Source organism: Bos taurus, chromosome 11, assembly GCF_002263795.3.
Source record: "Bos taurus isolate L1 Dominette 01449 registration number 42190680 breed Hereford chromosome 11, ARS-UCD2.0, whole genome shotgun sequence".
Lineage (NCBI taxonomy): Eukaryota > Metazoa > Chordata > Mammalia > Artiodactyla > Bovidae > Bos > Bos taurus.
The window spans coordinates 100,429,450-100,442,963 of NC_037338.1; the positions used below are offsets into that span (position 1 = coordinate 100,429,450).

Sequence of the window (13,514 nt, forward strand, 5' to 3'; positions counted from 1 at the left end):
CAGTCTACTTTTCTGTTCGCTTGAAAATCATTAAAATATTAGGAGGGTATCATAGAATAAGAAAAAGTGTATTGGAACTCTGCTCTAGGAGAGTTTGATTAACTTAAGTAAACGGTCTGTTTTCTTGTATTCGTAGTATTCATGATTTCTTTCTGAGATTTAAAAATTTAGCTGAGGATTTGGATATCCTTAAACTTTTTTTTTCTTCATTTTCAGTTTTTCTTTAACATCAGCACTGATGACCAAGAAGGCCTCTACAGTCTTTATTTTCATAAGTGTCTTGGAAGTGACGCTTGGTCTAATGACAAGTTTTCGTTCAGCCTTGATGTGAGTACCATATGAAAACTGCTCCACACAGATGTTGTCAGCTGTGTAAAATGCAAGATGGTTTTTTTCTTTCTAAGAGCAGTTTTAAGAACATTTAAGCAGAGTTAGAGAAAAACATGGCCAGAATAACATTTCTGCCAGTGGCCAGCATACTTCAGCAGAGGATTCTTCAAAAGGAAATATAAGGGATTTATATTAGGATGTGTTTACACTTCAGCCTGTGCATTAAGAATGTGGTTGTTTGGACTTCCTATGTGGTCCAGTGGTTAAGACTCTGCACTAATAAGGCGGGGATGCAGGGAACTGAGACCCCCACACGCCTCAGGGTGCAGCCAAAAAATAAAGTGTCACAGCGTCTATAAGTCATCTATGCTCTGTTTCCTAAAAGAATATGGTTGTTACCTTCCGGTACTCACTTTCTTGAGCTTCTGTGAAATAGCAGAGATTCCAAATTACTGAATATGGGATGATCTGTTTCTGAAAAGTGAAAATAGTCTCATGTTGGTTTCAGATCGAGATCACAGAGAAGAATCCTGACAGCTACCTCTCAGCAGGAGAAATTCCTCTCCCCAAATTATACATTTCCATGGCCTTCTTCTTCTTTCTCTCTGGGACCATCTGGATTCACATCCTTCGAAAACGACGGTAAATTGTCACCTTCTTGAGCCCTTCAGCCCCCAGGGTTTGGGGATGTGTTTGTTTAGTTTCACCTGTTGCTGTCTTCCCAACCAGGAGACCTTGTCACTAGCAGTCCCATCCTCTTCAAAGGGCATCTTCCCTGAAACAAGGGGGACTCTGCAGAAGCCTTACAGTGTGGGAGGCCTTTGCATGCCATGATGTTTGTTTACTTCCTATTGCTTGGTTTAAAAAGCAAATCCAAATACTTCAGTAATATACAATCGAAGTAAAATATATAAGCCAAGTGTTTCCATAGCAAGGTCTGGAGAAGGAAATGGCAACCCACTGCAGTACTCTTGCCTGGAAAATCCCATGGACGGAGGAGCATGGTAGGCTAGAGTCCACGGGGTCACAAAGAGTTGGACATGACTGAGCGACTGAGCGACTTCACTTTCCATAGCAAGGACACCCCAGCTCAGGACTCAGAGTGAATGCATTGGTCACATTCAGGGGCTATTTGTTCTTAAGACAAGAGGCGTGACCGTGGCCCAGGGCCTGGTGGGAGCCTGGAGCTGCTGCCGAGCTCTGAAGGCCCAGCCAGGGTAGACATTGCCCTCCAGAAGCTCGAGAAAACCTCTTCAAGGCCTACCTGCCTGACTCTTGGCCTTTCTCCTGAAACCCCCGAGGCTTTAACTTCCTCTTCTTGGTATTTGAGGGGAGCAGCAGCGTATGAGTGGAACTAGTGATTAATTCTGTGTCCCTCCCCAAAGTGGAAACGAAATGCTAGTTTTCAGTTAAAGAATAGTGTTTGTTATAAAGTCCATAAACTGTGTAAAGGAAGGTATGGAAATACAGTATCATAATAGAGATTTAAATTCACACAATAAATGAGTACCCCAAATACCAGATGCCTCCTCTGGAGCAGTGGGCCAGAAATGGAGACCTCTAAGCCCTGGTAGCCTGCCTGTCTTCTAGTGGACATGGCTCAGCTTGAATACTGGGCTCTGCTGGGTGCGGTTTGCTGTTTCCTGTTTGTTGTAAGTCTTTTACACCCACTGGATGCAAAGAACGTCTTGTTTGCTTGTGAAGGACTCTACATAATCATGTTTGGACTAGAGATCGGGAAACCATTAATAAGAAAAAAAGAATCCTGCAAATTCAGGCCGTAAAAGATGGTGGAGGGTGGTTTTTATTGTTGTTGTTGTTAAGGTTTTGCTCTTACCTTTAGTAGACAAGTAAGAACTAGGAGTTGGAAACCTGGTTTTCAAATGTAAATGCTGACTGTTGCTGCTACTGATTGAAGTGTACCTGGCTTCACTCTGTAATTCTCTTTTTCCTCATCTGCAGAACTGAAACAGTCATAATGTGCCATAATCTGCCTTCCTCTCAAAGTCTTAGATCTTCAGATTTCTTATGTGATTTCCCCTGAAATGATGTGTACAAGAGGGCTTTGCAAATCAGAGTGCTATGCAAAGATGAGGCACATGCAAAATAGCTTAGCCAGATGTTCATTGGTATTTTAAATTCCCTTTATTTAGCGAGGCAACAGTCACTGTCACTGGTTCACTTTTATATAAAACCGTGATGACAGTTTAAAACCTGTGGTTAAATGAGGCTGACCTGCTTTGGGCAGTGTATTTTAAACTTCTTGTTGAAGTGTAGTGTAGATCCAGAAACATGTCATTCTGGCCCTCTGCCCACCCCCACCCCCGATGTTTTTCCAGGAGTCTTGAGCCACAGGGGGTTGGTGATTTGAGTCACATCACGGATGTGCCTCCAGGGCTCTTTGAGAGACTTGCAGCCCCTAGAGTTGGAGGGAGCTGAGAGACTTGGGCCTTGGCTTGTTGAGGCCTCGAGAGGGGAGGTGAGAGCCACAGTTGGCGTCCCGGGCACAGCTGGCCTGGGCCCACGTTGGTCTGCTGTGCCGTCGTGGCCTCTCTCACGTCTGCGAGTTCTGTCGTGGCCCCGGAGCATGGGGAGCCGGGGAGGGAACACGCACAGCTGGCCCGCTTGGAGCCGCTCTCCGCCCAGCACGGTGCTGGGTGTGGTGGTGCCATTTTCAGCAGAGGTTTCTGAGGCCTCGTGAGAGGAGGGTGGTCAGGGTAGAGCCCGTGTGTGAGCCTGGTCGCTGCCCCCCCAGAGCTCGAACTCTTGCCTGCCTTCACCTCCCGTCGCCGCTGTCCCCCAGGCTGCAGGTCGAGAGGGCCAGGCCGTGAGGGTGAGCCCAGCCCTTGCCGGCTCTGCAGCCTGGGTGAGTCTCGTGGCTACTGAGGACCGACAGACTCCTCTGGCCTTGACTTCCCTTTCGACCTTCAAGTAGGTAGGCCCTGGAGCAGGAAAGAACCAGGGAGGAAGCCAGCCCGGAAACTGGTGTGCGTCACTCACGACCCGCCCTCCTTATCGTTCTGTGCAAGGCCCTCTCCTGTTTGACTTCCTGTCCCCTCTCTCGTTCCTTCCCACCCACGGCCAGCTGCCCAAATGTGTTTCGTTTGTGTTTTGGGGTATTTGTGTATCTTGATAAACAAATCACGTTTACTGGTATTGAATGTGTTTTTAATTTATATGAACTGTCCTGTCTGTAGGTATTGTTTTCGTACCTTGTTTCACTTGGTAACATCCTCTTTAAGATGCAGGCACATCGCTGCATGTGCGCCCAGTTCATGGCTGTTCAGCTCCTCCGTGTCATCCAGTGGGCGCCCCGTTTTGCTTGCCCGCCCCCTTCGTGGTGGACCCTTAGCTTGTTCTCATCTCCCTGCTCCCCTACCCTGTCACCCGCCCGCCTGCCTGTCCCCAGATGGCTTGGGCAGCCTCTGAGGTTCATTCCGGAAGGAGGCGCGCTGCGCGTGGGGCGTGCGCTTCTTCAGTTTCACCGAGCGCTGCCAGGTTGCTTCCCGCAGGGCCTGGGCGGGTGGTGCTGCTCCTGCACGCGCCAGCACTGACACCTGAGCCGGTGCCTGGTTTTCTCTGGCGTGTCTTCAGCCTCCCGGGCTTCCCCGTGTGACGGCCCGTGTTTGCATTATCCTTCTGCCGGGTTTGCTGTCTGTCCCTGGTTGCTGTGCTTGAGTTCGTGCACATTGGAGTCTCAGTCCCTCGTATGTCTTAAGACATTGGCGATTTCTTTTCCCAGTTGAATTGTTGAGGGAAAATCTTTCACGTTGATGGAGTCGAGGCCATGTAGTTGTAGCCTTCTGGGTCATGCCTCGTGGATCCTGAGAGGCCCATTCCTACTCCAGATCACAAAATGTCTATTTTCTGTTTAGCAGCCAAATCCCCCTGGGGTATAGGTAAGTGTGAAGCTGAGGTCAGCTTTCCTCATTTATTATATAGGTTTGAGCTGAGGTTGGTTTTTTTTTTCCTCCAGTGCCAGTTATTAAGCAGCCTCTTCTTTTCCCATTGACTTGGTGTCACCTTAAATATTAAGCTTCCATACATGCACAAATCTATCCATAAGCTTTCTAGTCTGTTCTGTTGGTTTACTTCTCTGATGCTCACTGTCCCCCATATTTTAACTGGTGTATCTTTGCAGATTGTCTTGATATCAGAGAGTGGGAATTCCCCCTGTCGCTCTTCCTCAAGTCTTTGCTTTCTTTCATAGGGTTTAAAACTTTTTCTCTGTCATGGTTTTGTGTGTCTCACAGGTTAACTCCTAGGGCGAGGCGGGAAGGGGTAGAGGAATTGAATGTCTGGCAGCCTGAGGGTGGACTAGTGCCCGTAGAGGATGTGGGGGGGAGTGGGTGCTGTGTCTCACTGGCCTGGTGTGTTTGGCAGGTTCCAGCCTTGAGGGGACAGAGAGGGGCACGGTCTTTGACCATCCCTGCTACCTAGCACCAAGCCCACCTCTCCTCTGGGCTAGCAATTTTCCCTAGAGCTGTGCCCAGTCACCTCTGCCTTCTTGGGGATTTTGTGCCATTTTCATAGATCCATCTGCCTCTTTCTTGCCTCTGTGGGCTTTCCAGGGTGGTTTCCGGAGAGGAAACTGGCAACCTGTTTAGATTTCTATCTTATCAGGCCTGGGAACCCATTGTGCATAACTTGGCTCCATTCACAGAGTTGGATTACATGGTAGAGATGACTTGGAACCCCATTCCACGCCTTCTCTGCTGGCAGCAACCACTTTTTAAAAAAGCTTTGTGTTTGTGGTTTGCTTAGATCATATTTACGACTTCCTTATAAATATATGATGGGTGGGGCTTCAGCTATCCTTTGGGAGTGTAAAATTGTCCTTAAATTCTTTTCTTTCTGTTTTATAGGAATGATGTATTTAAAATTCACTGGCTGATGGCTGCCCTTCCTTTCACCAAGTCTCTTTCCTTGGTGTTCCACGCAGTACGTATTCATGTTTTGGAGTCATTTATGAAATACCTATACTATCAGGGAAAATACGTTGGAAGACAGGCTACATCCAACAACAGATAAAAGAATGCCTTTGCCATGAAGCCTCCTTTGGTCCAGGAAGGGCTGGTCATGGGATAAATCATCATAGCCTCCCTAGTGCTAGACTTAAGACATCTTTAGATATTATCTACAGACTCAGAGTTTTCTCTTGTAGGTGTTTATTTTTTCACCCTTCTAGTCATTTCTTGAGATTAGAGGGCCACCTCATGAATTGTTTCCACAGCTTCCTTTATTTTTTGAAATATTCCCCCATGTTCCCATTTGATTTGAAATTCACTGTTAGCATACTTGTTTGAGAGGAAACTGACACTCTAAAGATTGAGGCATAAGAATTGAGTCAAGCTCTGAATGTTTAGTGCCGATGCAGACTGAAATGAGCCAGCCTGTGGGAGACAATCACAGCTTCCCCACTTTGTAGGCCTGCGAGATATCTGTGGGCCCCATCTGTGAGGGTGACAGTCTCCAGACTCTCAGGAGCCTACTGCCCTTAAAAATGTTGTCCTAGAAAAAGTAATAACGTATCCAGCTGTAGTTTCAAGAAATGACGATTATTTGGCTAGTTTCCCATTTGGATTAAGGTAAAAAGATTCCTTCTGGAATCATGCAGATGACGAGTCATGGGATTCTTGGGTCACTTTCATATCCAGACAGCCACGTGAGGAGGAATGAAAGGTGCACGAAGGAACTGATGTCAGCTTTGGGCGTCCTGCCTGCAAGCATTTGGGGCACTACTGAAGCTGGCCACTTTAGTGGAAATTCATTGGTAGCTTCAGGTAGCTCTAAATTTACAGGTTTGGTTCTTTTTTTCCCCCCAAAGAAAATAGAGTTGAAGCTGGGTGGTTCCACATAGGTTTTTTAACTGAGTTATTTCTTATGTAAGCAGCAAGGCTATGAGAGAGAAAGCTGTTGCCTGGGATTGAAAATACCTGTGACATTTGGAGGATTTTTTTGTTTTTTGGTTTTTTACATCTTTACTTTTATATATTAATTCATTAATTAGCCATTTAGTACCGCTTGCGGAATCTCAGTTTCCCTGCCCAAGGATTGAACCCGGGACCCAGCAGTGAAAACCTGGACTCCTAACTACCAGGGACTCCCTTGGAGATTTCTTATAAGAAGAGAATAGGCAGCCATTTGCCAGAGTGAATCATCTGCCTCAAGAGAGGGACCTTGGGACTTGCTTGCCGGAACAGAGGTTAAGACTCCATGCTTCAACTGCAGGGGCTGCACGTTCGATCCCTGGTCAGGGACTAAGATCCCACATGGTATGCAGTGGGGCCAAAAAAAAAAGAGAGGGACCTGGACTAGGGGTTAGTGACGTGGAGCCCTCCTCTAGTTTCTCAAGCTCCCTGCCGTTCGCAGTGCACTCACACGCTTCACTGTGCGTCCGCAAGTGCAGGGTTAGGGAGTGGGGGCGGGTATCCCCGTCACAAGGGCCTCTGGTGGCGTTTCCTGTGGGTAAGGCATTGGTAGACGACCTTTCTGAGACGCACTTGTTTTCTTGCAGATCGACTACCACTACATCTCCTCCCAGGGCTTCCCGATTGAAGGGTGGGCTGTGGTGTACTACATCACTCACCTGTGAGTACTGAGAGCGCCTCGGGAAGTACCCGTCCTGTGACGTAATGGCTGGGCAAGGCTGGGGAGCCGAGCTTGCAGGAGACCTGCCCCAGGGCGAGGGAGATGGCCCCGCCCTCCAGGGCCGTCGTGCGGCATGTGGATGGCTGTCCTGACTGGAGAACTTGGGGCTGTCAGCATGTTCCCAAAGGGGCCTTCCAGCACAGCAATGGGCCGTGTAGCTAACTATTTCTGTGCCGGAAAAGAAACGCTGTTCACTGACGTGCGTTCCCTATGTCTGGCCATCTGTCTTTTGGAGGAAGTGCATGAAACCATAGAATGAGCTGTAGACTGTGACTCAGAGTGAAAGGCTAAAGAGACCCGTTGATGTCTGTTCATTCTTCCCTTTTGCAGCTTGAAGGGGGCACTGCTGTTCATCACCATTGCGCTCATCGGCACTGGCTGGGCTTTCATTAAGCACATCCTTTCTGATAAAGACAAGAAGGTCTTCATGGTTGTCATCCCGCTGCAGGTAAAGGATCCCTAACCCTGCTCGTCCTCCTTCTCTCGAGCCTTTGCTGGGCTTAGCTCCAGGCCTGTCTGGGGAGAGGGAGTTGGGTCTCCTGGAAAACCCCCTCCTCTGCCTTTGGGGTTGAAGCCTGGGCCTGTCTTTCTGGATTCTGATGGACCCAGATCTCAGGTTCTTGCACTGGGAGATGCTCCACCATCCGTCGTCTTTAAACAGCACATGAACAGGGAGCTGCTGAGAAGTTAGGGAAATGTACTGCTGCCTTTTCTGCATCTGATGGTCCTCTTAGCAGAGAAGCTTGGGTACACCATGACTTGGTTAACGATTTCTTTTTTTTCTGGCTGTGCTGCTCGGCTTGCAGGATCTTAGTTCCCCAACCAGGGATTGAACCTGGACCATGGCAGTGAAAGCACTAAGTCCTAACCACTGGACCACCAGGAAATTCCCAGCAAATTATTGTAAAATGTGAATGATACCAGTGAGTTTCCACAAGGTAGAATACGAGACATTGGGGCAAATGTTTATTAAGAGCTGCATGTGTCTGGGGCCTTGGACTGAGGCCAGCTTTATAAAACTGTGAGCCCTTCAGGAGAGGAACTTTGTCTTACGCGTAGCAGTCTTATTGGAGGTAGAAGCTGGACGTGAAGGATGCATGATAAACAGATCCCGGCAGGGACACACAGCTCCTCAGCTCTGCTTGGCCAGAGAGCATCTGATTGATAAAGTCGTTCTCGCCCGTGATCGTTTGGGGCCCACTGCAAGTGTGGCGGGTGAGGATTGGAGTGGTGCCACTCCCCAGGCACCCAGGGCAGCCCACTCACCTGGTGATTGATGGTTTGGCAGTGTTTGTGGCAAAACCGTCTTCACTTTCAATCATCACAGACATGTGTTAGTGCCACGTAAATGCTACAGACCGGTCTCTGTAGGTTTCCAACGAGAGAGTATTCACTTCAATTCAGATGATCTGGAAGAGCTGTCTGGTGGAGATGGGCCTGGCCTAGATTTTAAGGAAGGGCACGTGACGGAGGCAAACGTGACAACGTGGGGCGAGCAGGAGAGGCTGAGGCGCTGGACGGGCCTTGGCTGTTGAGCCACCACGGCCACTTCTCTGCCGGGTAGTGTTCTCCAGCCTGCCAAGGCCTCAAGAGCTGGGAGACGGTGGCTGGGGTCCTGCCCCGTCTCCCCCTCCGCCCAGGAGCGGCTGCCCTCCCCTTCAGCCCCACTCTTCTTCACGCAGCCCGGAGTGACGTAATGGAGGCTCTTCCCAGCTTTCCCTCTTCTGTTCCCCAGAAGGAACAAAACACAAGGTTACAAGGCAGGTCACTCTGAGGAAGCAAGGCCATTTAGACAGTCAAATACAAGGAAGTTACGAGTATTTCAATGCAGGGGCTGGTCTGGGAAGTCCTTGAACATCAGCCTTGACAAGTTGAAACTGTTTCCTTCTGGTCATGGGAGCCAGTGCACGTTCCTGAGTAGGGAGTGGGCGAAGCAGACACGCGTTTCAGGAGCACTCTTGGCGCTGGGTCCCACACCAGTGCCTCGGGAACCCCTCGTGCCTTGTGTCCAGCGTGCGACCTGAGGGCGAAATGGAATTCAGCTGTTTATTTCCCGGTTTGCCTTCTTAGACGGAGCCACAGATGCAGACCTGTACAACGGACCAGGCTTCTGGAGGAGCCCAGAGGCTGGGTGTCATTGGGAGACTGAAATTTCAGGCTAATTTTTGCATTTGTATTAAGTGTGGCTTCAGTGATGATTTAACTGATATGTCCTAGACGGAAAGAGAAACTACCCTTCTAAGTCATAGCACGACGGGTTTCCCATTTTTGTGGCACTATGGAGAATTCCCTGGAGAGCAGTGAAGCAGAGTGTTTGGGACCACGGACTTTGCATGGAGCAGAGGTGGGGTTCCTCTGCTTTCTTACCTAGTGATAATCTTCCGAAGAATAGTTCATCGGATGTGTTTCCCTTGTGCTCAGAGGTGTCACAGGTTTTAAACTGTTGCCTTCTGTCTGACCAGCCGAGGGACTTTTCATAGCATGCTAATCGCTTAATGACAGGATGGAGCAGCACAGCCCAGCCTGTAGGCCCGGGTGTCCACCGCCCCGGGGCTCTGTCTCAAAGATCTGTCCACACTTCCTGTGTCCCACAGGTCCTGGCCAATGTGGCCTACATCATCATAGAGTCCACCGAGGAGGGGACGACAGAGTACGGCCTGTGGAAGGACTCCCTGTTTCTGGTTGACTTGCTGTGCTGCGGGGCCATCCTCTTCCCGGTGGTGTGGTGAGTACCCCTGGGCGGGGAGGCCACTCCTGCGCCACGGGCATGTCCATCCAGCCTGGCAGCTGGACCCGCCGAACCCAAACTGGTCAGAGTCACCCGGGGCCCACGACAGCTTCCTGGGTCCCAGGCTGACCTGAGTTAGTCTCCAGGCTGGACCGGGGAGTTTGTGTCTCTGTTAGGTTCCTCAGGGGACTGCAGTAGTGCTCACCTGGCACCGACTTTTAGCACTTCAGATGCTGGAGAAGGGTTTGGAGACGAGAACTCAGTAGCAACATAAAACAGCCGTGTGAATTTGAAGGAAAGGGAGTTGAAGTTGAAGGAAGCCTACAGATGGCCTCTTCTTGCCAAGTTAGATGGAAACTGAGGAAGTGCATCACATGAAACCAGGGGCAGTTCTCAGCTCATAGACGTGGTGTCGTCAGATGGACTCGCTGCACTCCTGGGGTTGGCAGACTAGATGCATGTGCTGGGCTTTGACTATGTAAAGACGTGTTAGTGCCAAGTCAGCGACTGAAGAGGAAGAATATCCTCAGAGCGCATCCAAGTGAAGGAAATTCTTGCTTCAATAGGAAGAAAGAAAGTAGCGAAAGAAAGGCTCACAGAAATCAGACGCTCGCCCTCATTATGATCTAGTTCTGTGGCCACTTGAAAGCAATCGGTTCTTTTAGAATAAAGTTTTAAAAAATAGACTTAGCTGTCTTCTCTCAGAAGTGAGATGTTCCCATACTGCAGTGCCCCGCACAGTGAATTAGTATTTTTATGCTCCTGGAGTTGATGGGGTCGTTCATTATTCCGATTATTTAGAACCTGGTGTCAGTGGAGTGTAATCCTCGTTTCAGTCAGTTAGATCCACTTTTTAAAAATTTATTGGGGCCCACTGGATGTTAGTTGCGGCATGTGGGATCTAGTTTCCTGACCAAGGATCAAGACTGGGCCCCTGCATTTGGAGCACAGAGTCTTAACTGCTGGTCCACCGGGAAAGTCCCAAGCATGTTAGATTCACTCTTAACCTAACTCATACATCACACATGTTCACATATCAGTTCAGCAGACAGCTGCCTGCTTAGGAGAGAGCATAAATGAGTCTTCTTAGTCTCCACAACCGCCCCGTATCCTGTTTAGGAATAGCGACCCACACATTTGAAACAGGACGACTAGCATCGTCTCCAGTTGGAAAGAGCGTCTTCCTACTAGGGAACAGAGCCTCAGCCCCCACTCTGACGTCTGTCACCCTCAGCACACTAACATAGAAGGGACCTGTGGGGAGGTTCCCTGGTGGTCCAGTGGTTAGGACTCTGAGCTTCCACTGCTGGGGGCTCCGGTTGGAATCCCTGGTCCGGGAACTAGGATCCTGCAAGCCACAGAGTGCGGCCAAAAAAGAAGGGACCTGGGAAATTGAGGAAGGCTGAGATGCACTGTGGAGCTACAAGGGGTCACTTCCTGCTGGTCATTGATTGCAACACTAAGGAGCAGATGCCAAATGGCAAGATTCTTCACGGTAGGTGTTCTGAAAATTGCTGTAAAATGAGAAAAACTCAAGTACTGGAGAGGTAATTTAAGAAACTCAGGATTTCTTTTGGACACTCAGATTCAGCCAGCATCGGTTTGCGTCATCTTTGTGCTCCTTAATTTCACGTGTTGTGCCATTCGGTTCTCCGAGGTGGGCAGACTACAGGGTTTTGGGGAGGAATGACTTACGCACAGTCCAGTCGAGAGTGGTTGGCTGGGCTAGGTCTGCAGCCCAGGTCCATGAGACCCCGGCCCTCCCGCTACAGCGGGTCTGCTCGCTCTGTGCCCTTCCTCTCAGACAGTCCCTCCTTCCGTGCCTTTCAGCTCTGCCTGGAATGCTGGTCCACACCTTCCTTAAGAACGTTCCTGTTCCCCTGTCTGAACTGTACTAATGGTAATTAGTTGCCAGCACTTCCTAGCTGGAAAAGACTCCTTGGAGGCCAGCATTTTTTCAGCAAAGTTAGAAGTTTGCATGAATCCTTGTGCTCACAGCCCCCAGATCTAGGCTTTAGAGGTCGGCCTGTGACCTTATAGGGTCCGTTCTCTCCAGGTGGCAGGTGAGCTCCCTGAACCTGCATTGTTTTAGTCCGTTTGGGGTGCGGGTATAGCTGTGGGACTGAGATTAGATATTAGGCTGGTGAAAAGTAATTGCAGTTTTGGACCGTGAATTTTATTTTATTTTATTTTATTTATTTATTTAAAAAAAATTTTTTTTTGGACCGTGAATTTTAAATCACTGTGTGTGCTTAGTTGTTCGGTCATGTCTGACTGTTTTCGACCCAATGGACTTAGCCTGCCAGACACCTCTGTCCATGGGGATTCTCCAGGCAAGAATACTGGAGCTGGTTGCCATGCCCTCCTCCAGGGAATCTTCCTAAACCAGGGATTGAATCCAGGTCTCCTGCATTGCAGATGGATTCTTTACTGTTTGAGTCGCCAGGGAAGCCCTTAAATCACTATAACTATGCCCAAGCACAGCTTTATTAATCAAAATAGGAACCGTTACCATCAACACATTTTTGCCAACGAGAAATAAGTTTGTTTATTCTTGTAGCATAAAAACCCATGCTTTGGGATTCAGCGAGCTCTTGGAAAGCATTTTCTGCCTCCTGCTGGTTCTGGAAGCATTTTCCCTGCAAGAAGTTGTCAAGATGCTTGAAGGAATGGTAGTCATTTCCCTAGTTTAAAATAAGTATAAAATAAACAGCAAGTAATAAAGCGAGGAATGTGCATTAAAGTGATGTGTAACATAACCACATTTATTTAAGAATGTATTCCAAAATCAAACAGCAAAGTTCAACAGTGCAAAACCATAGTTACTTTTGCACCGACCTAACAGAAGATGCAATGGAGAAGGCAGTGGCACCCCACTCCAGTACTATTGCCTGGAAAATCCCATGCATGGAGGAGCCTGGTAGGCTGCAGTCCATGAGGTCGCTAAGAGTCCGACACAACTGAGCGACTTCACTTTCACGCATTGGAGAAGGAAATGGAAACCCACTCCAATGTTCTTGCCTGGAGAATCCCAGGGATGGAGGAGCCTGGTAGGCTGCCGTCTATGGGGTCGCACAGTCGGATACGACTGAAGCGACTTAGCAGCAACGGAAGATGCAGACTGCTCACGACTGTGTTTTGATCTCTCCCCTCACACCAGGCCCTTGCCAGACTTCTTGCAGCCAGCAGAGGGCGTCTTTAACTCTCAGGCTTGAGAGCCACACATGCCTGAGGCTTGGTTGTCAACCATCACCCTGTCTAGGGAGTGCTCTATAAAGTCATCCATTCCAGCCTTTCAGTTTCTGTGGAGAAATTCAAGGCCTCAAGTTACTAGCTCTGAAAATGGAGAGGAATGCAAATTCATTAGCTAACCTTTTGTTCTGCAAATGTTTATTTTTAGGTCAATCAGGCATTTACAAGAAGCATCAGCCACAGATGGAAAAGGCAAGTTCCTTTGTGTTCTTTTTGTTCTTTTGGCCAGCCTTCCCTAAAGCCTCGTGCCTGGGCACTGCGGAGGGGGAGAGGGAAGGCGGGGGCCCACGATGCTGACTTCCTGTGGGGAGGGGTGGGTGGGCAGGGGCTTTGTAAGAGCAGCCCGGTTGTTGGGTCGCGAGGCAGGTGGGGAGCGTTGCTGAGCCCAGCTGTATAAGGCTTGGGGGTGACTGCTTACCAGATGATTCACCGCATTTGCATTCGTGAGTGTGATCCTCACCTTCTCAAAACTGAGTCAGGAGGAGCAAACGTTGTCTTGGAAGGACCAGATAACACCTCCCCGTGCGAACAGAAGGTTTTATGGATCTGGGAT

The 13,514-nt window shown here is 49.0% G+C and overlaps 1 protein-coding gene across 1 annotated transcript in view; it reads left to right on the top strand.

Moving 5' to 3' along the window:
• Nucleotides 1-13,514, top strand: part of GPR107 (G protein-coupled receptor 107) — a gene marked incomplete at its 3' end in the record, with an annotated part of 52,227 nt that overhangs the window by 18,959 nt on the left and 19,754 nt on the right. The window contains 7 exon segments of the mRNA NM_001099164.1: nt 217-327; nt 839-972; nt 5,196-5,271; nt 6,848-6,921; nt 7,312-7,429; nt 9,576-9,706; nt 13,110-13,153. Of these exon segments, the coding sequence (NP_001092634.1) occupies nt 217-327; nt 839-972; nt 5,196-5,271; nt 6,848-6,921; nt 7,312-7,429; nt 9,576-9,706; nt 13,110-13,153 (688 nt within the window).